The sequence below is a fragment of the Ammospiza nelsoni genome, chromosome 3 (genome assembly GCF_027579445.1).
Source record: "Ammospiza nelsoni isolate bAmmNel1 chromosome 3, bAmmNel1.pri, whole genome shotgun sequence".
NCBI classification, from domain to species: Eukaryota; Metazoa; Chordata; class Aves; order Passeriformes; family Passerellidae; genus Ammospiza; species Ammospiza nelsoni.
Window position 1 is genome coordinate 68,693,142 of NC_080635.1, and position 25,485 is coordinate 68,718,626.

General features: G+C 43.6%; 1 protein-coding gene across 3 annotated transcripts in view; it reads left to right on the forward strand.

Annotated features, from left to right (window-relative positions):
* FYN (FYN proto-oncogene, Src family tyrosine kinase) overlaps positions 1–25,485 on the forward strand; it is a 138,727-nt gene that overhangs the window by 104,570 nt on the left and 8,672 nt on the right. The window contains exons 8-14 of one of the 3 annotated variants that reach the window (XM_059467436.1): positions 2,876–3,025; positions 4,805–4,969; positions 5,446–5,601; positions 9,199–9,378; positions 11,144–11,220; positions 11,322–11,475; positions 20,514–20,645. In XM_059467436.1, coding sequence (XP_059323419.1) covers positions 2,876–3,025; positions 4,805–4,969; positions 5,446–5,601; positions 9,199–9,378; positions 11,144–11,220; positions 11,322–11,475; positions 20,514–20,645 — 1,014 coding nt within the window. The remainder of the gene's footprint in view (positions 1–2,875; positions 3,026–4,804; positions 4,970–5,445; positions 5,602–9,198; positions 9,379–11,143; positions 11,221–11,321; positions 11,476–20,513; positions 20,646–25,485) is intronic. The other 2 variants (XM_059467437.1, XM_059467438.1) reach the window with 2 other exon arrangements.

The following is a 25,485-nucleotide window of genomic DNA, read 5'->3' on the forward strand; positions in this document are numbered from 1 at the left end:
GCATTGGAAAAATGTAGAAATCCATCATGGATGGACTTACAGCAGCAAGTTACATTTCTCTGCATTCAAACTTAAGGCTCTCTACATCTTCAAGCAGAGTTTGCATCAAAGCTATAGGAAAAAAGCAGACATGTATGTTTTATTGTCAAAAATGCCTATTTCCCTTCTCATTCTTGGGGTGTTCAAGTATGTTGTTAGAAGAAAACAGAGAGCTTGTTGTTTAAGAGAGAGAAAAAGATCAATTAAGTGGGCTCAAGTGGTGTGTTCTGCCATAAGTCTTCTCAAAATGCCCTATCCCAACCAGCCATTGTGGGCTTAAGGCAGGAATTTTTTTTATGACCTAGAATTGTCCCTTCTGCTTTAAATAATAACAATAATGAAATTAATCACGATCCTGTTAGAAGTATCATCATGGGTGATTTCAGCATGAATTTAACTTCCCTTGATCATGGTTGCCTTCTCTTCTTACTTTCAAAATAAATCATATGGAGCTGGCTTTTCATTTTTTCAATGCCTGACTACCCAGGTGCTTCATCAGCTCTTGTCTGCATAATCCTTCTCCTGGTTTCAATCTCCACCTTTCAAGACTGTCTGGTTTTAGTTGTTTGGCTTTTTTAAAAAAATCATTAGCATGATATATTGTAATGTCGTATTTCTATCCCAAATTTTTATTACTTCTATCTCTTGTATTTAAATTTATCATCAGAGAATAATGAATAGTATAGATAACCAACAGCCTAAATAAATGAATAATGAAATACATCTTGGTTCTTGTTTATGTCCAGGTTTGAGCTAAAGCTCCAGTCCTGCAACTTGATCTGAGGTCAACAGGGGTCCACTGAGGGCCACCCACACAGCTCTGATTGCAGACCTGGAACCACAGATTGTTTACATTTCCCTAAAGAATCTAAAATAGTGAGCAGATAGGCAGGGAGCGTGACTAAAGAAAATACAGCTGCTGCCAGTGGATCAAAACTCAAAAATGCGGAGGTGGAGAAGACTGCCTGGAGAATTCTGAGAGGAGGCTGACAATGCACAGCCCAGAGTGGTGGTACAAAGCATGCACAAGATGTGCTTGCAAATCACCAAAAAGCTTTGAACTCCTAGTTGAGACAAATGTACTGACTCGGGGAGAGCCTCTTCAGAAAATTGCCCTAAACAAACAGTATTTGTCTACACTTAGAAATCAGAGAATCACAGCAAGGCTGGAGTTGGAAGGGACCTTTAAGATTATCTAGCTCCAACCCCACCAAAATAAATACATGAAACTAAAATAAAATGTAAAAAAATACATAAAATAACCCCTGACACTCCTTTAAGGGTGCCTCCCATTCAAATAAACCAGAATCATCTGTTTTAAGTGTTGGCTCTTTTCCTCCTGTATAGGGGACAAACAGCAGGGAATTTGAGAAGTCCTTGGAGAGGTTTTACGCACTGCATCTCCCTCAGGGATCAGCCACCCACCAGTGTAACCTGTTGTTGGTTAATGTGGTCAAGGAGGCTTCTTCCTGAGGATACATCCAAGAAAGACATCTTACACTGGGACCACCTTTCATGTCACACAAAACTGCTTGCTGGTGGTTTTCCTTTTCTGCCCTTAGCTGACATGGTTACCTGTGAAAGCAGCAGAGGCTCCAGAAGGAGGGCCTCCCTGAGCTCTCTGCAGCTGACAGTTTCCTCTTCTCGTTTTAATACCTAAATTCCCTTGAGTAAACACAGTGTTTGTCTGAGCCATGAGAGAGAACTTGTTTTCTTTGCTGCCTTTGAAAAGGGCCATGTTTTTGTTCAGATGCTGCGTTACACTGTAAAAAAGTGGGTTTTTTACAACCAACACGTGTGTCACTGGCTGTAAAACAGGACTGTCCTCCAGAGTGAGTCACCTGAAGGTGCAGGTCCCCACGGAGGTGCCTGAGCTGTTTCTGCAGCCAGCAGGAAGCTGAGGCTCTGTTCAGCTGCCCCTGACTGCAAACACCAAGTGCCCACCCTGGCATTACACCACAGTGCCATGACTCGCATGGAAACTGGGCTGGCATTCAGCCACCCTCGTAGCACCAGGGGCTTATGCATGGGTGTATAAATCAAACCCCCAGCCCACCTGCAGACTGCCACCACTGCACCTGAAACTAAATCCAGCCCATCAACTGAGGCTCACATGGCCCTGAGCGTCCAGAGCCATTTCAAATGTCTGCAGGGCATCCACATGGCTGGAAAAATGTGACAGCCTGTGGGAAAACTGCCAAGCAGCGTGTCCTGAGGCAACTCACATGGCACTTAATCCCTGTGCTAGGGCATCTGAATCCCACTAGTAAGCTCTAAAGCCCCACATGGATTTGGGAAGTTAAAGGTGAAGTTCTTGCAGATCTACTGGTGCTCAGTCTTGGTGTAGTATTACCATCCAAAGACTGTGGTGTACAAAATATGCTTATTTGGTTGTTTATAAAGAAGTTTGGGATCCATCCAGGTAACAACACTACCCACATATAAAGTCATTATCTCCAGAGCTTCCTGTCCTCAAAACCTTGATATTTACCACCCACTGGCATTTACATGAAGGACAGTATTTGCAGTGTAACCTGACACTTAGAATAGGAAAAGTCAATTTAACAGCCTGGAGCAGTAAATGTTAAAATGTGAGTTTTCATTTACACGGAAGTCCCGGTACCTTTCTAGAACATTGTGAAAGGGACACGGTGTGAACATCCCAGGATTTCTCTGATGCTTACCTCATTGTGTTAGATTAAGTTGTTCTTTTTCAGGATACAGTGAGCTTTTTGGAAGCAATTTCTCTTTCACTTTGTAGCAATTTACCAGAAAACCCAAATCTTTGTGACTAAGAGCTAATTACAATTTTTTCTTTTTCCTTTACTTGGAACAGGTGCCTATTCCCTGTCTATTCGAGACTGGGATGATATGAAAGGAGATCATGTCAAACATTATAAGATTCGTAAACTTGACAATGGTGGATATTATATCACAACTCGGGCACAATTTGAAACTCTTCAGCAGCTGGTTCAGCATTACTCAGGTAATTTTTCAGATAATACATGGCACTCTGAAGTATTTTAAAACAAAAGTGTTTGCTGCTGAGCTGATGTATGTGTAAGATGCCCTAAAGAGTCATTTGATCTATGACTCTAGCTTGTTGTAATGCATCTTCTGTTATCCCTTTCCCATTAGAGTTATAAATGTCTTTGAGTGCTGTTCATGGGATACAGCAGCAGAGCTTTTAAAACCTAACACTTCACTGTGCTAAAGGTTTTGTCAGCTCTCCCTATTTCTGAGCAAACAGAATTACCAAATTTGACTTGCACATCTCCAAGCATGAATTCCCTGTGAATAAATGAGTGCTAAGATGTGCCATTTTGCAGCACACTATTGCCAATGAAACAAGTAGGAACTGCATTGTGGAATTCAGTCACCTAAAACAATGGCCAAAAGTTCTGCATGTATTAGATACATTAAATATATTTTCCCACTGAATTTTTATTCTATGTGCATCTAGATTATGTTAAATAAATAAGGCAATATGCATGTTTCTTTATGCACACTATTTGTGTCCACCCACCAAACTTTATTTATTATGTGAATAAAGTGTCACATGCACTGTTCCACCCAAAAGTACGTCCTGTTGTCACTGGCAATTGGTGTACAACAAATGCAACTTCAAAGCCCCTCAAACCTCTGCATAGGACAACTGATTCTTACACAGATTGCCATGCTTCTCAGCATGGTCAGTTTTTAAGCAGAAATTTGTGTTTTGAATTATTTGCTCTTTGGGGTTTTTCCCTTTTCTTTAGCTTTCCATAATATTATTAACAGATTACCCCAAATGCTTGCTGCTCAAAAACTTTTCATAATTTTTACTTGGGAAATCAGCTTCTCTGCGGGCATTTTTTCTGTATTCTTTGTATTCTGTCTGCTGCATTCTTATGCTATTCATACTGGACATCTGGCTGTCTTCTCCACCCAATTCCTGATGGGTGTGTGCTGCCAGGGAGAATTTCTAGTTGTTTCTGGTGACTCTACTTCAAGCTAAATGAGATACAAAAACTCACATATAAGGAAGATAATTTACCACCTCACTGTACCGGTTGGTATATGTCAAATTTTAGTTTCCTGTGGCCAGCTTATTTGGGTGGCATATTTTCCATGCACAGATGCAGAAACAAAAAGATCTGGAAGCAGCCATTTCTGTGCAATACAGAGGCATAATCAGTAGGATCCAGGCAGGGTAGCTCTGGAGGCATGGTACTGCATATGCTAATGAAGGTTTGCTCTAGAAAGAATGTCAGACTTGCATGACACCTACAAAGACACTTTTTCACAGAGCAAAATATGGAAAATATCTTTTCACAGGCTACAAAAAGTCCACCAAATTTTCATGGCTGCAATTTTTCAGAAAAATAAGTAATTAATCTTCTCTGTGTTTCTTTTACTCAGTTCAGAAACAATTCCGCTTGTAACTGACAGATTATTTTTAAAAAGCTATACTGTACCATAGTAAACCAGTCACTCAAGAGGTTATCTTAATGCAGCATTGTGGGAGGAGGGAAATCCTGAGTCTGCAAGAGAAAGCAGTGGTGGTCACCTTCCATTTCAGGCTGTGCAGAGACTAAAATATTTCCTGTTCTGTCTCAAATGAATATGTTTCAATGTTCAATTCCTAATCTTCCAGGATGCTTTGTGGTATGCAACTAACAGCTGTTGTGAGTAGCATTGTTTTTTTGCTTACTGTATTTGTTTCATGTCAAACTTTTTTTTCTTTCCTCTCCTTTGCTGTTGGCTTCACTTCTGGCTCCATCAGAGAGAGCTGCAGGTCTTTGCTGCCGCTTAGTAGTCCCCTGTCATAAAGGAATGCCAAGGCTTACTGATCTGTCTGTCAAAACCAAAGATGTCTGGGAAATTCCACGAGAATCCCTACAGTTGATCAAGAGACTGGGAAATGGGCAGTTTGGGGAAGTATGGATGGGTATGGAGCAAAATAATTACTCTAAAATAGCTCGCTGTGTGGGGATTACAAGATGGAAGGTGAAAATGTAGGAGGACATTGTGACCCACAAGAAAAAAAAATTAGTAAAGCTCAAACTGTTAGGAAAAATGTCTTTGGAATCATGTCTTTGACTTTGAAATTCTTTAATCTTCAACTTTCACTATAATTGATGGCAAAAGAAAACTGAAAATCCATGTTTCCTTGGAAGGTCTTGATTTTGACAAATTACCACTGTCTTAATAATAAATCAAGGCTCGCATAGTAATCTCTTAGCTGTACCAAGGAGCCTTTTTCTGCAAGCTAACAAAAGAAGTCCTTATCATCAGCATCCAAAAACCAGTGTTTGCAAATGAACTTTATTGCAGCACTGAGAGACCCTCACCTTCCATCTTTCTCAATGCATGCATAATTTTGGATTATAAGTGTGTTTTTTTTATTAATTTCCTCTCCTATAGAGAAAGCTGATGGTTTGTGTTTTAACTTAACTGTGATTGCTACGAATTATACCCCACAAACTGTTGGATTGGCTAAAGATGCATGGGAAGTTGCACGTGATTCATTATTTCTGGAACAGAAGCTTGGTCAGGGGTGTTTCGCTGAAGTGTGGCGTGGTAAGGCAGAGAATATATTTTGCTTTGGATGGATCTTTTAAGGCCCTCTTGGCAGAAATAAACATTTCAAGTCTAGATCTTAAGCTTAAAGATCAGAATAGTGTGAAATGTTAGTTTATATTGCCTGAAACAGTCAAACGTAAATACAGTAACCCATGGGGAAGCTTCCATTCATTTGCACACAGTGGTATGAGAGGTTAGGGCATTAAAATTCATTAATTGCCTTGGGTTTATTTGGGCGACTACACAATTGCTAGGTATTAAGATAGGAATGATGCTAAACCTGTAAGGCAGAATGGCTAACCAGAAATTAATCTGGTAAGTAGACATTTTTCTTTCCTTGTGTGTTGTAGCACTGATGGAATCAGACCCTGAAAATGATTCCATCCACTGTCCCAGCTTAAAAATAATGGCAAATATCAGCAAGCTGATATTGTCAAGCTAGCTTTCCCATGCATCCACTTCTTCAATCCTGTTTGCAATTTGTGTCTGCAGCAGAGCCCAGTAATTCAATATAGAACATAGGGACAACAGAGGCAAAACTTGCCAGGCCCAGCTGAACCCCCACTTTGAAGTCCAGAAATATTGACCTTTTCCAAATCCGCTGACATTGTTTTCTGCACACTTGCCCGCTTACCCATCATGGGCCTCATTCTTTTAATGAGTACAAAACAACAGCAATTTACAATATACATAAATCTTAGTATGGCCATAGCATTGAAACACAATATAGTGGCCATTCCATGAGATGTGGCTCAATTTCTATGCCAAATTGTGTTCTGTATAGACCCTAAAATTACCAATTCAAATAAAGAATCACTGTGTGTTGTTTCTTCACAAAAATTTGAGGAGACAGTTTGACCACTCCTTTTGTTGCAGTGACACAAAAATATGTACAGCCAAAACAAACGGTGGGTGCTCCAGCAGGGAGCCCAGCAGCAAGTCTGTGAGATTTACAAAATTTATAGACTAGAAATATGGAAATTTAGAGAATCTCACAGAATTGCAGTTGACCTGATGCAAAGAAAGTTGCCTACATTTCGGTTCACATTTCCAGATAATTGCAGTTTCTCCTTCTCATTCTCCATCTTGAATGTATGCACAAGTTTCCAGTTTATGTTCATACTTAGTGGTCAACTCTGTGTGCCATAGACCTTAAACTGATTCAACAAGTTAAAGGAACAAATGTAATAAATAAATAAATAAATAAAGTCAGCTATGAGAAATAAAGTGCCAAGTACCAGTACCAAACAGCTGTCAGAAATGCAAAAATTATAATTACAATTATGAAATTCTGTTTCTTATGTATAGTAAAAAATATGTTAATAGCCCTGAAGCATTACCAAATTGGAGTAGATTAACACAGTAACAATTAATAAAAAACACATTAAGTAGTAACTAGCTACATATGGGAGGAATTCAGAGGGAAGTCTATGCTGCATTTCTATTAGAAAAATATACTAAAACAGAAAAAGAAAATTTAAGAATTTAAACTGGAATCAGGGCTGAGAGGATAAGTCAACATTTTTGGTTTATTTTCTTTTTTTAAACTGGAGAAATTAATAAAATATTTAAAAACAGACTTGCTGAAAACACTTCAGGGTAATAGAGTCCTGGAATTTTTATTTAAACAGATAGTACACCATTAATCCTGTTAACACACAAGGTGGGATCCTATTTTATGAATGCCAGTCTGGTGCCCATGAAACTCTGTTTTTATTCCTGGTTCATATAATTTGTGGTACCTCTACAAAGTGGCCGTGACTGATGGCACACTGCAGTCTGCAGCCTCAGTGACTCCAGACAAAACACGGTCCCTGTCACCCATCTGGAAAGATTTTGGCCACCCTACTTGAAACTAGAGGCAAAACCACATCCTTCCCAGGTTACACAGGAGTGCAATTAGAGCAAAGTCCTGCTTCAGCTCTGGTTTGAAGGACTGAGAGAAATGAAGGCTTCAGGAGTCCTTCTGAAGCGTGCTGGGGTAGCAGAGGTGGTCACTCGAGGCATTACTCCACTGACAGTACAGTGAACTGTCAGTTCAGTGACAGCTGGCACTGAACTGGCAGAAGGGAATAAAGGCATCATAAAAACCAACTTGCACTGCACACTTTTGACTAATATGTGCCTCAAGCCCTGCTAGACATTTGGGATTGCCCTTTAAAAGTGAGGAGCAGCACAGGAGCAGCAGCTCCTCCACTGCTCTTCTGCTATCCTCAGCCAGGCAAGGTAGACCTGGGACCCGAGCATTTGCACAAAAAAAGACCCATTTTATGGCTCATTTATATTCTGGCAGGTTGCAAAAGCTCATGATAAAGTTATTTTGGCCTAAGCAATTCCCATGAAGCAGCTGAGCCCTGTTATCGTTCACATACTTTTAACAAAGACAAATGGGGTTATTTTACATGTTACCTTTTTTCATGACACAGCCCTTTGTGTACTTTGTGAGCTTTCTGCTGTCCTCGTGTTTAAGTGCAGAGGAGTAGTTTTTAATGTGATTAATTCCTGAAGTAATTTAGTGTTGTTCTGCCTTATCACACAGCAGCTCCCTATCTACAGATCACATTCAGAGCCATGTCAGCCCTGACTCTGGAGCAGGGTTCTGGCTAGTCTGGGCAAAGGACAACCAGAAGGCAGTAGGAAAGGGGTATTTCTGCCCATTTTAATTGTCCCTCCTTTTACTTCCCACAAAAAAAAAAAACCAAAACAAAACAAAACCAAAAAAGTCCCCACTGTTTACATTAATAGGTCTTCTGGGTTTTCTTTCTTTCCAGTCCTCCTCCCCCTTTCTAATACCCAAGTGAAGCCCCACCTTTTGCATGATGCCCTGAGTCAGCCTTCCCCACTTCTCTCCAGGTTCTTGTGCAGGCTTTTGGATGTTCCAGAAAGCTTGGTAGCTGATGTGAAAAATGCTGCAACTTGTCTGTTTCAGTGCTGACCACAATTAAAGAGCAAACTGAAGTGGACAGGAACACCTCATTTTCTGTCAGCAGCCCCTGGGGATAAGGAGGGGAAGGAGGGGAAGGAAAAAGACACATTTCAGTTTGGAAACACACCTGTGTTTCTAAATTGAAATCAATTCAGGATTTGTTTCTCAGGAAGTTTTTTGTTGGGGTTTTTTTGTTTTGTTTTTCTTTTGTTTTTTTTAATCTGACTCAGAACAAAACCAAAATGTTAAAATGTGTTGCAAATGAGAAATTCTGGTTTAACCAGTTTTGTTGTCCAAATCTGTGACTGGAGCTGTGTTGTTGTCTGGACCAATTACTTGTTAGCAAGGGAAGACACGAAGATGGGTTTCAGCAGTCCCAAGTTTCTTACTCAGAGAAGGTTTCTGTGGAGATCACTGGAAACACTGTCTGAGTAGGACAACAGCAGTTGTGCCCCAGTACCAATGGGAGTATTATTTTTCAGTGTAACAGAAAAAGACTAAAACATGAAGGAGGTGTGGGAGGAATATAATGATAAGGCAACATGGGAAACCAAACTTTTTTAAAAAAATTTATATTAAATGTCCTTGCTATTTTTTTCCTTGCTTACATTAGGCATCAGGCAGAAAAAGGAGCAGAAGATATTTAATCTAAGTGTCTGTGCTTGTAGGTACGTGGAATGGAAATACTAAAGTGGCTATCAAGACCCTGAAGCCTGGCACCATGTCTCCAGAATCCTTCTTAGAGGAAGCCCAAATCATGAAGAAGCTAAAACATGACAAATTGGTCCAACTTTATGCTGTGGTATCTGAAGAGCCTATCTATATTGTCACAGAGTACATGAGTAAAGGTGAAGCCAGAGCTGCTAGCCTTGATAATATTTTTTCTTTATTGTTTCTCCTTGGGGATACAGAGGGAGGTGCAACGGGGTGCATGCGAGGAAAGAGAGAGGAAACAGGAAACTAGAGCCGCCTCTGGCTTCAGAAGAATTAGGAATTCCACTATGAACTGGGCCCTGATGCACAAAGAAAATCTGTACTAGCTGGGGGAAAGAGAAGTTGGTGCAGGCTAAGTGATTCCAACTGCACCAGCATTCAGACTTCCCTGACAAGTGATTTGCATTTTCTAGGTTTGATAATATCACATGCTGCTTCCCAAGATCCTAGCCTTTCCTGGCATCAGAGAGTTCTTTAGGACATCTTCTTTCAGTGTTTTACTTGTTGGCCTAGGATTTCTGTTTCCTTGTTTAGCCAATCCTGAATCTTGTCACTGCACCTCATTCTCAGATCACACTTCACTTTCAGTCCACCCCATTATCAACTTAATACATGATTTGCACATATTATTCTTTCCCTCACTTTCCCCTTCCCCCCTTGTCTCTTCCTTAAGCTATTTAGCTGGTAACAGTGTAGTAAAACGAGAAAAAGAAAACTTTTTGCTCCATCAGATCTCCAGCAGGGTGCTTAGAGCAGAGCAAAAAATCTGCTTGTTTTGGAAAAGCAAATGAACCAAATAGGAAACATAAGTTCTCACATGGAAGTTTCATTGTACATTGGAGGATACACTCTGAAATTTTAAGTGCATTCTTTCAGTCTATTTGGAGTTGACTTTTATTTTCCTGGCAGGTGCTTGCCCACCTCCCTCCTCAGAGGCATCCAAGCCCTGACTAACTCACACTTAAATCATATGTCTCAGTGACAAGCATATGCTTTTTCCCTTTAAAAATTAAGACTTTTCAAAACCCTTCTGCAGTATGGGGTTTATTTTGGCTTACTTTACTGGTTTGTACTGTAACATTTTACATCTTTGGATCTGAGCTTGAGGCTGACAATTTATCAAGGGAGAAACGCTTAATCATCTCTCTTTTTCCTTTATTTTTTTAAACCAGTTCTCTGACCTTATTTAAAGGAGACTGCTACACTTCTCTGTTCAGATACAAGATTAGGACAGAATCTCTACATCCTAGGCTCTTTCTTTAAGGCAACAGGGTACTTTCTTGTTTTCCCTAGCACAGGAAAGTGATACTCTTATAACTTTTGCTGAAGTTGCTTTCATTTCATCTCTTCTTTGTCTTCTAAAATTAATGATTCATGCTGTATTTAGTTCTGGATTACCTAGAGGAGGAGCACCACTAATTTCTAAGGAGAAATAGCCTTTGCTAATGCTATCCCCCTTGGGCTCACCAGGCTCTGGGCTGACCTTTCCTTTGGAGCACGCTGAGCTAAGATCTGACTTCTTCCATAATTTGTGTGGATTGGAACTGAGCTGCTGCTTTGCAGTTAGCTGAGGCCTTTAGAGAGCAGCAGCTATGTAGTTTTAAAGAGCACTGGAAAAGTTAGGAAAGATCAACTTTCTCAATAATGGTCAGGAAAATTTCAAACAATCCTGTTTCCTTTCACTGCAACTCTCGTTTTACTAGTTGCATGTTCTTCTGCAAGCCAGCTTCAAGAGTGAAGCAAGTACAATAGGAGAATTTGGAGATATCATGGGGTTTCCTGAAACTGTCCCTTGAAGTTGAAACATTGCTGTCTTTAATATTGCACATATTGCTGCACCTCCATTCTGATGAGTTGTCTTCCTAACATCTCTCTATTGTGTCAACTCTGCATTTACAGGGAGTTTGCTGGATTTCCTCAAGGATGGAGAAGGAAGAGCCTTGAAGTTACCAAACTTGGTGGACATGGCAGCCCAGGTCTGTCTGCACAGCTCTGAGCACTGAGGTGTGGGTGCTTTGTAGCCCATGTATGGACTGAGTTTGTTTTAAATGCATGGCTTGTCTCTCCTGCTGCTCAGGTGGCCGCAGGCATGGCGTACATCGAGCGGATGAATTACATACACAGGGATCTGCGCTCTGCCAACATCCTGGTGGGCAACGGCCTCATATGCAAGATTGCCGACTTTGGATTGGCAAGACTGATTGAAGATAATGAATATACAGCCAGACAAGGTAAATGCAGCACTGAGTGTCATTCTTGTGGCAGGGAAAGAGTAGAATGTGGTTTTGAAAAACTCTTTCTCCTGTGCTTCGGAGCTGCTTTCAGTAAAATCTTCAACTCATATTAACTCTTAGTCAGAAGTTCACTTCTGAATGCATGTCCTAAAGAGAATGTCTTATTTTGTTGTATTTTCTTTGAAAACCAAAATGAAACAAAGGTGACAAGTGAGAACACAGCTGGAAATGACAGCAAAGACAGGATCTTAATGGTGCCATAGCAAAGAGCATATTTTACTTGCTGGTTATGAGAGTCTGAATGTGATGATCCAGAGAAGTGTATGTAGGGTATTTCTTTTGTAGTGTGCCTTCTAGTATTTACTAACCATTATTATCACTCCTGTACTATTCTTACTTTCTTTATTTCAAACAGGTCAAAGAGTTGTGCCTCTGTGCAATGGAGCCGCTTCTCTAAGCACTCTGTTTTCTCTTCTTTCCTTTCCTTTCCTTGCCTTGCCTTGCCTATTTCCTTGCCTTGCCTTTTTCCTTGCCTTGCCTTTTTCCTTGCATTTTTCCTTGCCTTGCCTTTTTCCTTTCCTTTCCTTTCCTTTCCTTGCCTTGCCTTTTTCCTTTCCTTGCCTTGCCTTTTTCCTTTCCTTTCCTTTCCTTTCCTTTCCTTTCCTTTCCTTTCCTTTCCTTTCCTTTCCTTTCCTTTCCTTTCCTTTCCTTTCCTTTCCTTTCCTTTCCTTTCCTTTCCTTTCCTTTCCCTTTCCTTTCCTTTCCTTTCCTTCCCTTCCCTTCCCTTCCCTTCCCTTCCCTTCCCTTCCCTTCCCTTCCCTTCCCTTCCCTTCCCTTCCCTTCCCTTCCCTTCCCTTCCCTTCCCTTCCCTTCCCTTCCCTTCCCTTCCCTTCCTTCCCTTCCCTCCCCTCCCCTCCCCTCCCCTCCCCTCCCCTCCCCTCCCCTCCCCTCCCCTCCCCTCCCCTCCCCTCCCCTCTCCCCTCCCCTCCCCTCCCCTCTCCCCTCCCCTCCCCTCCCCTCCCCTTCCCTCCCCTCCCCTCCCCTCCCCTCCCCTCCCCTCCCCTCCCCTCCCCTCCTCTCCTCTCCTCTCCTCTCCTCTCCTCTCCTCTCCTCTCCTCTCCTCTCCTCTCCTCTCCTCTCCTCTCCTCTCCTCTCCTCTCCTCTCCTCTCCTCTCCTCTCCTCTCCTCTCCTCTCCTCTCCTCTCCTCTCCTGTTGTTTTAATAGAAATGACATCTTCCAGTGCAACACAGGGTGCTGGTCACAGACACCACTGATACACTATAGAAATGTGTCAAAGAGTTTTGCAGCTTTTTCTAAAAAGCATGTGTGTTCAAACTGAGCCATGTCACAGGCTCTTTTTAGTTATTCTTTACAAGTCATGCTTATTTGTCAGATGTTGGTCCAAGCTGCAGAGCTACAGTTTTGTTCTCTTTCTGCTGGCAGTGCTTTGGTCGTGCTTGCTCAATATGTGTTGGTAAACACGACTCCATCCTTTCAGTGCCAAAACTAGGGAGGATCCCATTAAACCCTGTTGTACATCACCAAGAACTCTCTTTGTGGGTTTCCTCTTGTGAGTTTCTTCTCTTGAGCAAAGTCCCTGTTTCAGCATGGACCCTGCCATTAATTCTGAGGAAACAACTAACCTCTTTCTGTAACTTTTTCTCTAAGTGCTGACAGAAGGAGCCAGAGAGTTTCCAGCATGCCTTGCCCTGCCCTGGGAGCAGCAGCAGCTCTCAAGCTGTTCTCAGCCCCCTGAACTGCTGTGGGCAGTACCCAGTCACAGGGTGTGGAGCACAGGCTGCATCCACCCTGAAAGGTGCCTGCTTCACAGTCAGACAGTGAGGTGCTTGAGGAACCCCTGACAGATACTAATGCAGAGCCTTAACTACTATTGATTTCAGCCTGAGGGTGGGAATGCTTCTTGCTAGAAAAAAATAGTCTTGTGTCATTCTCTCTGGAGCAATAAGAGTGTCTGGAGAGGCTCTGGCAGACAGAAAGCTGCCTGCTTGCTGTTCCCCTGTGTAAAACAAGAAGAGTTTTCCCTGAACAAGGCAGGCAGATGCAGTCTGCAAAATGGCTTTGAAACAGTGTCCTATATTATCTCCACTTCTGCCTGGTTTGCTGCCATGTCTTTTGTTCCCTTTGGAAACCACCCAATGTATAGTTTTACATGACTAATTATTTGTTTTCATAGACAAATATGTGACCTACTTCTGGCCAAATCTCTGCAGGCTCCTGATCCCTAGGAAATCCTATGATGACCTGTTTGCCTCCCAGTTTAAATCTCTCAGAATAGTTTTGCTCCCTTCACATGTTAAAAAAGCTGTGAAAACCTACCTGACTGATATGGAGGAGAAGTTTATATTTTTAAATTTTAAATAAAAATCACTTGATTTGGGGTGGAGAAACTTTTGGAAAAGTGTAACACCAGGCCTGGCAGGGAGAGGGAGCATTGTGGGTGTCTCCTGTCCTTTTTTCATGGCAGAAATCACTTGTATTGAGGAAAAAGTGTCTGGGAAGGGAGAATTAGTTTGGCTTTTTAAATGCATTGCTGATGATCTGGAGATCTGAGTCATGTTTGCCTGGCTTCATCTCCTTGTGCCAGTGTGGAAAAGTCATCCATCCTTCCCATGCTTGAGGGCAATGGACAATAATTCCTTCCCCTGACCTCCGAGTCAGGCTGAAATCCTTCAGAGCTACAGAATTCCTTAAAAGAGAGACCCAAAGTGCTGTAACCACAGGTATCAAGTAGAAAGGTTTTCCTACTTTCATTAATATTTTTTGTCCCTTTCTTAAGGAGTAGGAAGGGGTGCTTTTTTTTTAACCAAGTAGCACACACTCAATTTACATTTCATTGCAATTAACCTGGCTTCCAAGCCAGGATGAGTTAAGACCTTTGATTTATTGCAAGAGAAAAATGGTTTCTAATGCACCAATGAATTTTTTTTTCCAACTGGAATTCAGCTCTGGCTTGTTTAGTTAAGCTTCAGTTTGAGCAATGCTTGTTGGAGACCACAGTATCAGGAGGAAATGGTTGCCTCTGCTTGTTTCCCATGACCTATTACTTCAGCCTCCAAGGGGATGCATCTGGGGACTGCTCTGTTTATCTAGCTGACTACTGCTTCAGTGGGAATTTTGACACAGGAGGAAAGCTTGGCCAGCAGAGGGGAGGGGAACAGGGAGCGCTCCAGACTGGCAGCTCCTGTGGGAGAAAGGAAATGTTTTTCCTTGCAAAATCTGAAGATTAAAGTCTCTGGTCACTCTTCTCAGCAGCCATCCTTCTTTTGGCTCAAGTGTGTTAGTACAGAGCTCGTTGTTGGCGTGGGGAAGAGGTGGTTTTCTCCAGCTTCGCTTGATCTCCTGCTCCCTTCCCCCACTGTCACTTTTGTCTCTGATTAAATATTTTGAAAGGAAACAGATGGGGATGCTTTGAGCCCCAGCAGGCCAGAGTGCAGGATTCCTGAACCTGTGTGGGTATTACTTAGCCTGGTGGTAATGTTTTACTGCCCGGTTTATTTTCTTTTGGGTTTGAACAAAGGAGGCCTGACTGCTCCTGATTTATGAGAGGTAAATAAAAAGCAGCTCGTTGTCTGCACTGCCATTTCTCAGCAATTGTCAGGAAGGAAAGAGATGGTCATGCCACTAATGATTTAAAGTGTGTGACTAGCAGCCATACACTGCCATTAAATAATACAAAAAAAAAGCTCTTGGCTTGTAATGAGCATTTGGCTCCTCTTGCTTTTAGAGGAAGTAAGTAATCAAAGGGGAAAAACATGCCTGTTTGGGGTGACACCCATTTCAAAGGCTACACTGGGGGACTGTATTGCAGCCTGTCCCATTGCTTCTTTTGGCTGTTGCTGTTGCAACATCTTCCCACACACAGTGTCAGGCATGGAGTGTTGCTCCCTTCCATTGGTGATGATGCTTGTGTCAACCCTGTAAGGCAAGACTTAAAACTCCTGGTATCCTACAGGACAAAGAGAAACTTGCCATCACCCCCAGCAAAGGATTTCCCACGAAGTTCTGCTATCCTTGCACTGATAGGGTTCACAGTTATGTGGAGTTCTGGCCGAGGACATGTCATTTTTGTGGAGAGTGCCAGTGCTCCACAGAGTCACTGGGTTAGAGTTGTTACTATTCTAAGCAGCAGCAGCTGATACAAATTTAAAATTTTCTCAATAAATAAAAAGTGCAGAGTTGTTTTCCAGGCCATGTTTCTACTGCACACACCAGCAACACTTGCAGTAGTGCCACTCTAAGCACACATGAAACAATAAGGATCTTTCTGATGCCTTCCAGACGAGTCAGAGCTATTTTGGGAGCTCTAGTAGGTGTTTGTAAACTCACAGATCATTTTTGCCTCCTTAACACTTAGAAGTAACTCCTTCCTGCCCTGCTTAAAAACAAGTGATGCTTCTTAAGTTTGATTTCCTAGAAATAGGCAGGGATTTCAAGTGATGCTTCTTAGTTTGATTTCCTAGAACTAGGCAGGGATTTTCCCCCCTCTCCTTCCAGGCTCTTTGCAGACTTGTTCACCAGCTAATCAGAGCTGGTTTGTTTGTGACTGCAGTGCAGGCTGGAACATCCAGGGCTTTGTTCTCACTCTTTACCTGCGAGAACAGAGAACAGAGAGGGCTCCCCGTTCTCAGCCAGCGGGTCCATGGGGATCCGCTCCTGCAGAGGCGCCTTCTGCCTGCCCGGGAAGGGAAGGATTGCGGCCGGGGCCAGGGGAAGGGCGAGGGAAAGGAGGGGAAAGGAATGGGGGCTGCAGGAGAGAGCCAGAGGGGAGTTCAGAGCCGCTCCCTGGGAGGGGTCCGCCTGCGGAGCCTGCTCCTCATGGCTGGTGTTTGCCAGGCTTGTCATTCCACGTTCGTTCGTTCTCAGAGCACAAAAAACGTGATTGCACGGTCCCTCCCACACGGCACTCATCATCGCCTGCCGGGGCTGACTCGTTTCCTGTTTCATGCTTGCTTCAGCACTCCGTTTTTACCTTTTACAGCTTTCCCTTTCCAGCCCCAGAAGCAATCCAATGCCACACTGCATTCCCTGATGGCTAACCCGAGCGGTCCCCGAGGTTTTGGGTCACAGAGCTTGGAGTCCTTCACTGGGTTTGGTTTTAAGGTACAAGAGGTAGCAGCTTTGTAACATTTCCAGAAACAGGACCATTATCAAGCTGGCAGTGGCTCTGGGGCATGAATTTCAGAGGTTTCTACTTCATCAAGATTTAGATCTGAAAAGAGACCAAAGCTCTGAGGGATTTTCGCTTGCCTCAGAGGAAACCATGCTGAGAGTTGGATCTCAAGGTCACTCAATCATCCCAGCCCCCTCTGCTCCTTCTCATCACATGACCTGCTTAAAGCCAGCAAAGAATTAAAACAGGACCATGGATTGATTTTCCCAGGGAAATCCTCCTGGGAGATAACCTGTGTGAATGCCTGGGCAGAGGTCCCAAGAATAGGACTGAGCCTCACAAAAATCCTCACAGGCTCGGGGCTGCTGCTCTAACCATAAATCGTATCAGCAGCTTTGGTTTCATGTGGTTACAACCAGTGCAGAAACCCAAAAAAGGCTTTCCCCGGGCTGTAACATTTGAAAAAAAAAAAAAAAAAAAGAGGGACTGAGATAAAAGCTGCAGATTAGTACCCTGTTTTGGGGCAAAGACAGGTCATCCTGACCTGATGAATGCAATCTGCTGTTTGTGTCCGTGCATGGGGTTACTCATGTGCTAGTTTGTAATAAAACACATTCCAGCAACAAAAAGAGAGAAATCCCTCCCCCACTGATACAAAATCTGCCTTCAGAGCAGGAGATGGGCTGCCTTGTCAGCTGGGGTGATTTGGCTTATCAGATTTATTAACATGCTTGTCAGTAATACACTTTTTATCTGATGCTGTAATTTGTTTGCAGCACAAAGTCAGTTTGTTTAACAAGCTTCTGAGGCCTGGGCAGAGAGAGGCATTGGGGGTTTTAATCAGTGTGTTGGGAAGAGAGTTAAGCCCAGGAACTGTGTGTCCATCAGGAGCCACACAGAGCATCTGGCCTGTGCTAGCACTCCATGGAGCTACAGCAAGCAGGAGGCTTCAGGGCAGTGCTCAACACATTTGGGAATTTTTGTGCTTTCACAGCAGTGCACTGTGTCTGTTTCCAGTTCCAGGCATTGAATGAGGGGCAGCACTTTGGAGGATCCCTGTCAGACAAACACACACACTGCCATTCACACAGGCTGTATGTGATCTCTTTATGTGAGGGCAGGGCATGTGCTGTACCTGCAGGTGACCAGCCTGGTGTGTTCCCCCTGGTCTCTGCTCTCCCTTCACTGACAGCTCTGCCATTCTGGACTGCAGACTCTCTTGAACCATCCAGCCTCCAACATGTGTTGCAGGGCCAGAAAACCATGAGGCAGGGCTCTGCTAGCAAGCTCTCTGCCAAGGTTGCATTTTTCCCCTCCCCATCTAGCACTCCAAATCTGTCATCTATCAGGAAATGCTGCACAAACTGCAGAACGTGATTTTTTGTATTAGTTGCTTTAGCCAGAGAATCATCCACAGCAGGGGCAGCATAGAGGAGTAATGAATAGCTGTCCTGTTGTTGGAAAATCCTCACCACAGACCATTCATCTTTCCAGCAGTGCTCATCACACCCCGGTGAGGATGGTACTGCTCTAGCTCTCAGGAAAAGGGATGTCCTGGAATTGATCCCCCTTCTCGGGGACTTACCTTGCTTCTCATTTTCCTGTGGTTTGACAACATGCCGCATACTCATCTCTCAGTGACACACTGGCAGTAGGTTGAGGAAGACAAAAATACTGGGGGAGTTGGCCACAAAAGAGTCTGAAGAGATTTCCTTCCTCCAAAGATGAGTTGTAGGTGGTTGCTACCTTTGGATCTGAGTTTGAAGCAAAAGGGAATTGAGCAGATTTCTCTAAGTTTCTCAGACAAACACAGCTGATTAAAGAAAAAGAAAATTGTGGAATAAAATGTGTGCAACGTGTGAACAATCAAACCCCCCTACATGTCCATCTCACCCAGCACCAGCCAAGGTCCAAGGCTTCAGGCTCCTGGCCAGCCTGGAGCTGTTTCTTCATCCAGCTGGCACGGGGTGTGTGTACTATCTGGGCTGCACGTAGGAGAGAGCAGAGGAACATTGGCCCTCCCATCCAGGGCTGCCTGCACAGCCCATCTAAAGGCATGCCCTGCTGGCCTGGGCAGCCTGACCACATGCAGCTTGCAGTTTTTCCAGGGATTGGCATGGGCTGTACAGCCCCAGGACCTCCTGGCAGCTGGAGCAGCAGTTGCCAAGCCCATGTGGCTGCTGGTGCTCCTGGAGCAGGGCCAGATTCCAGGAGAGAGGCTCAAGTGATGGCAGCTTCTGCTGCAAAGGACTCACACAGCACAGCCAAGGCAAAAGGAAAAAATGAAGTTCTGCAAATTTTGGGTCTTGTAAGCTAAGGTTGGTCACACAAAGAAGTGTAAGTGAAGGAGGTTGAGACTGAGCCAAGCACCCAAATTTTAGTTCTGCCTACCTGTCAACCAATGAAAATACATAAGAGACAGATTTATAAAGTGAACAGGCATCCAAAATCCTCCAGCACCTTGGCAAATCTAGCCAGTGATGTGCTGATGCTTAACTAGTCTTAAGTTCCTGACTTCAGGCATTAGGTATCTGAAACTTTCTCTTGCATCTTTTTCATCCTTTAGCAGGACATTTTCCAGTTATTTAGCAGGACTTATTTGATCAACTGCAATACTCCCTAGGAAAAAAAATGTATTTGTACTAGAGTACTATCTCTCTTAGGACCATTTACATGTAGAGCAGAAAAAATTTTAGCACATTGAAGTTTTACTAAGAAGGGAGATGAGGATTACCATGTGTACTTTTTACTCTAAGTCACATCAGACTGGGGTGTGTGGCAGAAGATACAGGACATTGAGCCCTGGATGTGATGGTGGAACAGTGCTGGCAGGGAACTCTATAAACAGTGCCATAGGTTCACTCCCTGAGAGTGATTTGTCCACGTTGTTACACTTTCACATCCTCCTGAAAGCAGAGGGAGCTTTTATGAGAGGGTGATGTGAAGTCAAAGTCAGTCTGTTTCCAAACTCAAGAGTGTTTGTCACTAGGGATCAGCAATAAGCAATGCAACTCTTTTGCCTGTATGTTAATACAAGGCACCAGGGAAATGTCTGCATATTTTTTGTACATACTGTGAGTTAATTATTACCACAAGACTTTTCTTTAAAGTCATACTGAAAATATTTTTCCTAAGAAAACAGTCAGTGATTGGAAAAGCAAATAAATCAGTGTTTAAAGGTTTGTTATCTCACTATCCTTACTGCAACTGGCTCCTGCAAGCTCTGATGATGGATGAGCACATTAGAGCTGCACGTATTTAAGGCACTACAGGCTTTGCAGTGCCAGGAGCTTAAAGTACACTGTCAAGTTATAAATCACAGGCCAAAGTCGTGCCTTGACATCAAGCACTCCAAGCAACTCAAATGGCAGTATTATTTTAAAGTCCTTGTGTGTTTCTAATGAAATATTGGATTTGCTTTGAATTTTTGCTTTCATCATGTTTGTTTGTTTGCATTTTGCTCAGCTTGAGCAGGCAAACTGGGAGGTACATATCCAGCATATCTCAGTTCTGCTTCTATGTAGTAACTGTATTTGATTTGCAATTATTTAAAACACTTTGGGAGAAGGTATTTCTATTATATCTGTGGAATGGATGAGCTTATTTGTTTTTAAAACTGGGGTGGGTTTTTTTTTTTCATTTTATAAAACTTCAAACTTGTGTTAAAACATCTTATTCTTCTCTTGTGATGTGGGACAAGCTGACCCTTTCCCTGCTTAGTCTTTCCTGATGCCCTACACATTCTGCCCCCTGTCCTCTCTGACTGTACTCTATGGAGCTGTTGGGTAACATTTGTCTGCAGCTCCTTCCACCTGCACGTGTTGCAGAACCCAAGAGTCACCTGTGAGCTGGTGCTTTGGTTCTGTCTCTGTTGTGGTTAAGACTCATGTATTCTCTCTTTAGGTGCAAAGTTCCCCATTAAATGGACGGCACCAGAAGCGGCGCTGTACGGAAGGTTCACAATAAAGTCAGACGTGTGGTCCTTTGGGATCCTGCTGACAGAGCTGGTAACAAAAGGGAGAGTGCCATACCCAGGTAAGAAAAATGTCCTGCTTCACCTGGAAAAAGGAGTGGGAATGGGCCGTATGTTTAAGCTGCAATGTTGTTTTATATTCACTGAGCTCAAAGGAGAATGGCTATAATGTTTAAATTCTGTGTATACTTGAAAACATTTCTGACTCAAAGCTGCTTTGCCATGGTCATGATAAAAATGACAAGGGGACAATTCAACGTACTCATTTCTACTGTTTTAATTGTGCTCAATTCAATTAATATAATTTCTAGACAACTAATGAAAATGGTGTAAAATTATTACATTCTGGAGCAAATAGCTCTCCACAGCATTGCATTTACTTTAAGATACCTATAGTTAAACTCCCACAGAGGCCTCACTCTGTTTATTCTGTCAGACTGGTTCACTGCAAGGTTTGATGACTGTCTGAATGTCTGGTACTATCAAATCTCTTTTTCATAAACTCTTAAATTTTAATCCTTGCTTTTGAGATGGATGGAAAGGGAAGAAAATAGTTGTGTAATGTGCAGACCAGAGCTCATGGCAGGGTCACAGCAGGGCCAGATTCTCTGCATGGGGGAACTGGAGGCCCCATGGCTCTTTGTTGAAACCCTGCCAAGTGTCCATTGGATTAAGATTTGTAGGAGGGAGTCATTGGATCTGCCTATGCAGAAAGAGCTTTTATTCTTGTTGCCCCCCTGAAGATTGTGGGCATTCAGGTGAAGAGGAAAGGGGTGAGGTGAAAGTCATGCATTACATGGAAAATAATTTAATCCCTTCTTTTTCTCATCAGCACAGATATTAACAGGGGATGCCCTGTATTTCAAGATGCCTCTAGCTGCCTTTTTAGTACTTTTATTTTAAAAAAAAATCTAAATACTCAACAGTCTGGCTGTGTGCACTGCAGCTGATTTAATGGAAAATGCCCTAGAGCAGTTTCAGTTTTCCAATCTGTGCTGTGATCAAGCAGTCAGATCCATATATCAAATTGAGCAGGAGAAGCATCAAGGTGGAGTTCAGTTTACCCTGTGGTGTCTCACACTACTTCAGAAGACTGAACTCAGCAAAACTAATCTTCCAGACTTTTACCAGGAATTTCAAGTTTGCTAGCACCTAGCAGCCAGTAGCTGAAATTTGAGGAGAGAATATGGGGACTGGAGGGCATCTCATGATCAGCAGTGAACTTTGGAATCCTTAACAGGGAGCAGCTTAGCAAAGGTGTGGCTGTGACAACTGAATGAGGTAGCAGAAAATATAATGGCATGTTTCTGTGGAATGGATGAGTCCCTCTGCCCAGCACTTCCCCATGTGGGGTGTTGGCTCCAGTCAGAGCAGCTCTGTCACCAGTCAGCACAAAAGTCTTCCTGCCATAAGGATTCCTGGTAGTGGTGTGTATGATTTCTGCAGGTTTATTGAAGGTTTAAGCAGACATTGCATGCTGTGCAAAGGTCAAAGAGATAAAAAAGAGGTATAAACTTTAGTTGGTTCAGTGTTGCTCCCAGAGGGTGGGCAGTGTCCCTGACTGGGCTGCAGGAATTCTCTAGTCGCTGCCAGCAGAGTGGGTGCACAGAGGCTCTCACCAGCCAGGGCAGAGTTAAGGTGAAAATACCATTCCATGCAAAAACAACCATTTAAACCCTATGTTTACTCACAAGTCTGTAGCTGAACACAGGGTTGGCCATGGCTGCAGAGGATGTCTGCACTTCATAAATGTTTCTTTCCCCCACCAAAGGAGAAAGAGTCCACAGGATGTGCATTTAAGTGCCTGCAATATATAACTTCTTGTAGGAGCCATGACAGTAATCTCAGGCATGGGCTGTGTCCTGAAATTCTGGACAGTTTTATTACATGGCAGCTTGAGCACATCAAAGAGAACCAGTGGGATCTCTGCTCTTTCAGCACCATCCTACCCCTTCATCCCTCACTACATAAAGCCCTCACATGCCAAAAGTCCTTCTGGCTCACTCTCCTCCACCTGCACTAGGAAGACACCAAGTAGCTGGAAGCAATTTTTTGTGTGTTACATTTCACTAAGTCAGCAATTTTTTGGACAGTCGTGTCCTGCCTGGTTACACCCTACCCAGGCTCTAGGCCAGGGCCATTCCTTCCCACCAGGACTCCCCTGTTGCTCTTCTAGGAGGTCTTAACAATTCTCATGGTGACCATCACTCCTCTCTGCCAGTTTTACATAAGGGCAGCATGGATCTTACATTTGAGTATCCAAAGTGTTTACAGATTTCAGTCCAGTCTCACTTCCCAGACCCTCAATGGGAAGGTTTTTATAGGCTGAGGCAGCAGTGGAGGGGAATTGGGGCCTTCTCAGGAGGATCTGTCTTTGCAAGTGGATTGAAAGGAGAGCTTGGACTTCCCAAAATGACAAAGGCCTCCTGAGCTCCTTAGAAAAGGCTCTCTTTTCCCCTGACATAGAAAGGACTATCAATCTCCTGTTTCACACCGGGAAGAGGAAGGATCTTGTGAAGTACAAAGTTTTGTGAATACCTATCCCTGTCTGAGATAGGCAGTAGGGTTCAGATGGACCCACAAGGCTTTTCTTGTCATTATGGCATGGCTTGCACAAGGAGGAAAAATAGGATTTCTGTCACCCTGAGAGGCAAGACTCAGCCCTCTTCACCCAAGTGGACAACCCATAGGTGAGAGAATGCAGTCTGTTGGCACTGCCAGCACTTTGGTACCCAAGATGTGACACTGAAAAGTGTCAGCTTTGAAACAGAGAGGGTCATGGAGCTGTCTGTCTGCTGTAATATCCAGTTTCTGAAATAGTTGTGGGCATGTTGTCCTGATGTTCCTGCTTACAGCTTGTAGCAGGCTGGGAGAAGTGGAGAGAAGCCCTCAGACAAAGGGATTGCCCTCTTGCTTGACAAGCTCTTAGTGCCTGGGGAGATGATTTACAGCACACATCCCAGTCCTGGGGTGGTACCCATGCCTGCAGGACACCATACCTCGTGCCTTCCCATGTCTGGAACCAGGCATTGTTTTAAGCTTGTGTAGAAGGAGGGAGAAGCACAATGAGTAGGACAGAGGGGGAGGGCAGGCAGTTTACAGCAGGGAAACAGACTGGGTGGCACAGAATTTGGCATTCTTTGTCCTACAGATTTCAACCAGTTCCTGTCCTGATGCCCCATTTTGGAAGAGAGGCTGGTGCTCTGGTGAGATGTATGAGCTGTAAAGGTTTTGCTGGTGGAGATAAAGTTCAGTCTAGAGGTCACAATAAAGCCTTGCCCCAAACTCTATAGCTCCCACAAGCAAGACCAACTTTTTGGAAGGTGTCCTCATGTTCATACTTCAACCAAGCCTCTATCTATCAAGTTTCTCTATCAGTGATCATAATGAGCCACTATGATAACTAATTTATGCTTTTTTATCCTTTTCACAAGGCAACCAATTCAATTAAGCAACTTTCACACAGAGTCTCTATTTCCAGTATTACAGTGGAGAAATGTAAAATAGACTGGGCCAGAGGAGGAGCCAAACTCAAGAAACAGTCTGCTCAGTGGATCTTTTTCAGTATCAGTTTCTTTTCTCTTTGACAAATGCCCTTCCCTAGCAGTAGCTGGAGAATCTGTGGGTTTTTAACATGCTGCCTTTGGGATAGGGAGAAATATCAGCCATACCAAACAAGTACCAAACAAGTACCTCTGACCTTGCCCCTTGTAATTTCTGCTGCAGTTGTCATGCCAAGAGCATTTTCATTTTCACTCTAGTGTGACAGCTATGGTGCTACTCACATTGCTGCCTCTGGCCAGGCAGGTCTCTGAGCCTGGGCTCCAAGCAGCCCTGCAGCCTGTGGGCAGCTGGATTCAGCCTCCTCATCCCTAGGGGAAGCTGGGCCACGAGTCCCAGAGAGCATGTGCTACCCAGCCTGGGGGCAAGTACATAACAGAGAGCCAGCATAGGCAGGTGGGTGGGTGTAACAGCATCAGGGATGGTAAATAAGAGGTTAAGAAAGAGGTGTACTCACCACAGAGGATAGATAAGGTCAGGTGGGTTTATTTGTAAGCAAGGAAGCTCTGCTCACAAATGCTGTAGCTCAAGGTTGCATCTATTCATCTGTTATACCAAGGAAATAACTTATTTTAGAAAATAAAGCCAAAGCAAAAAACAGATATTGATAGTCTAGCTTTGAGGATGAAGAGATGTTGGGGGTTTTCAGGCTTTAATTTCTAAGTGAAGTGGCATGACTTCCAGAGTTTTAAAACTTGTTCCTCCTTTTCCCCAGAAATAACTTGGTTTGCATTGTACTCAGGAAGAACAGCATTCAGAGGTTGTCTTCCCTTAGGAGCAGCTTTGCTGTTCCCTTCTGTGCACTGTAGTAGTTTGATCACTGGTCTGAAAGCATGCATTGGGTCTGGAAGGAGCATCATTCCCAGTCTGAGTATTGGGTTTGCATGGCCAGGCTATCACAGTGGGAGGGTGAGGGGTGCCTGAGAAGAGGCTGTGACCTTGTGGAGGCCTGTGGAGAGAGGAGCCCCTGCTGGAGCAGCCTGCCCTTGAAAGACCATGGAAGAGTGACCCACTGCAGCAGTCTGGGGAGGGCTGTTGCCCATGGGGTGCACCCATGCTGAAGAAGTTCATGGAGAACTGTCTCCCATGTAAAGACTCCATGCAGGAGCAGGGGAAGGACTCTTCTCTCCCTGAGCTGCACGAGAAACAACCAGTGATGAGCTGACCATAACAGCCATTCCCTGTCTCCCTGCACCACTGAGGGAGGAGCTAGAGCTGTTTTTAAGGCCTTATTTTCCTTCTCGTTATCCTGCTCTGATTTTGTTAGCAATAAATTCAATGGATATCTCTAGTTCTAGCCTGTTTTGCCCATGACACTATTTGGTGAGTGATCTATCCCAG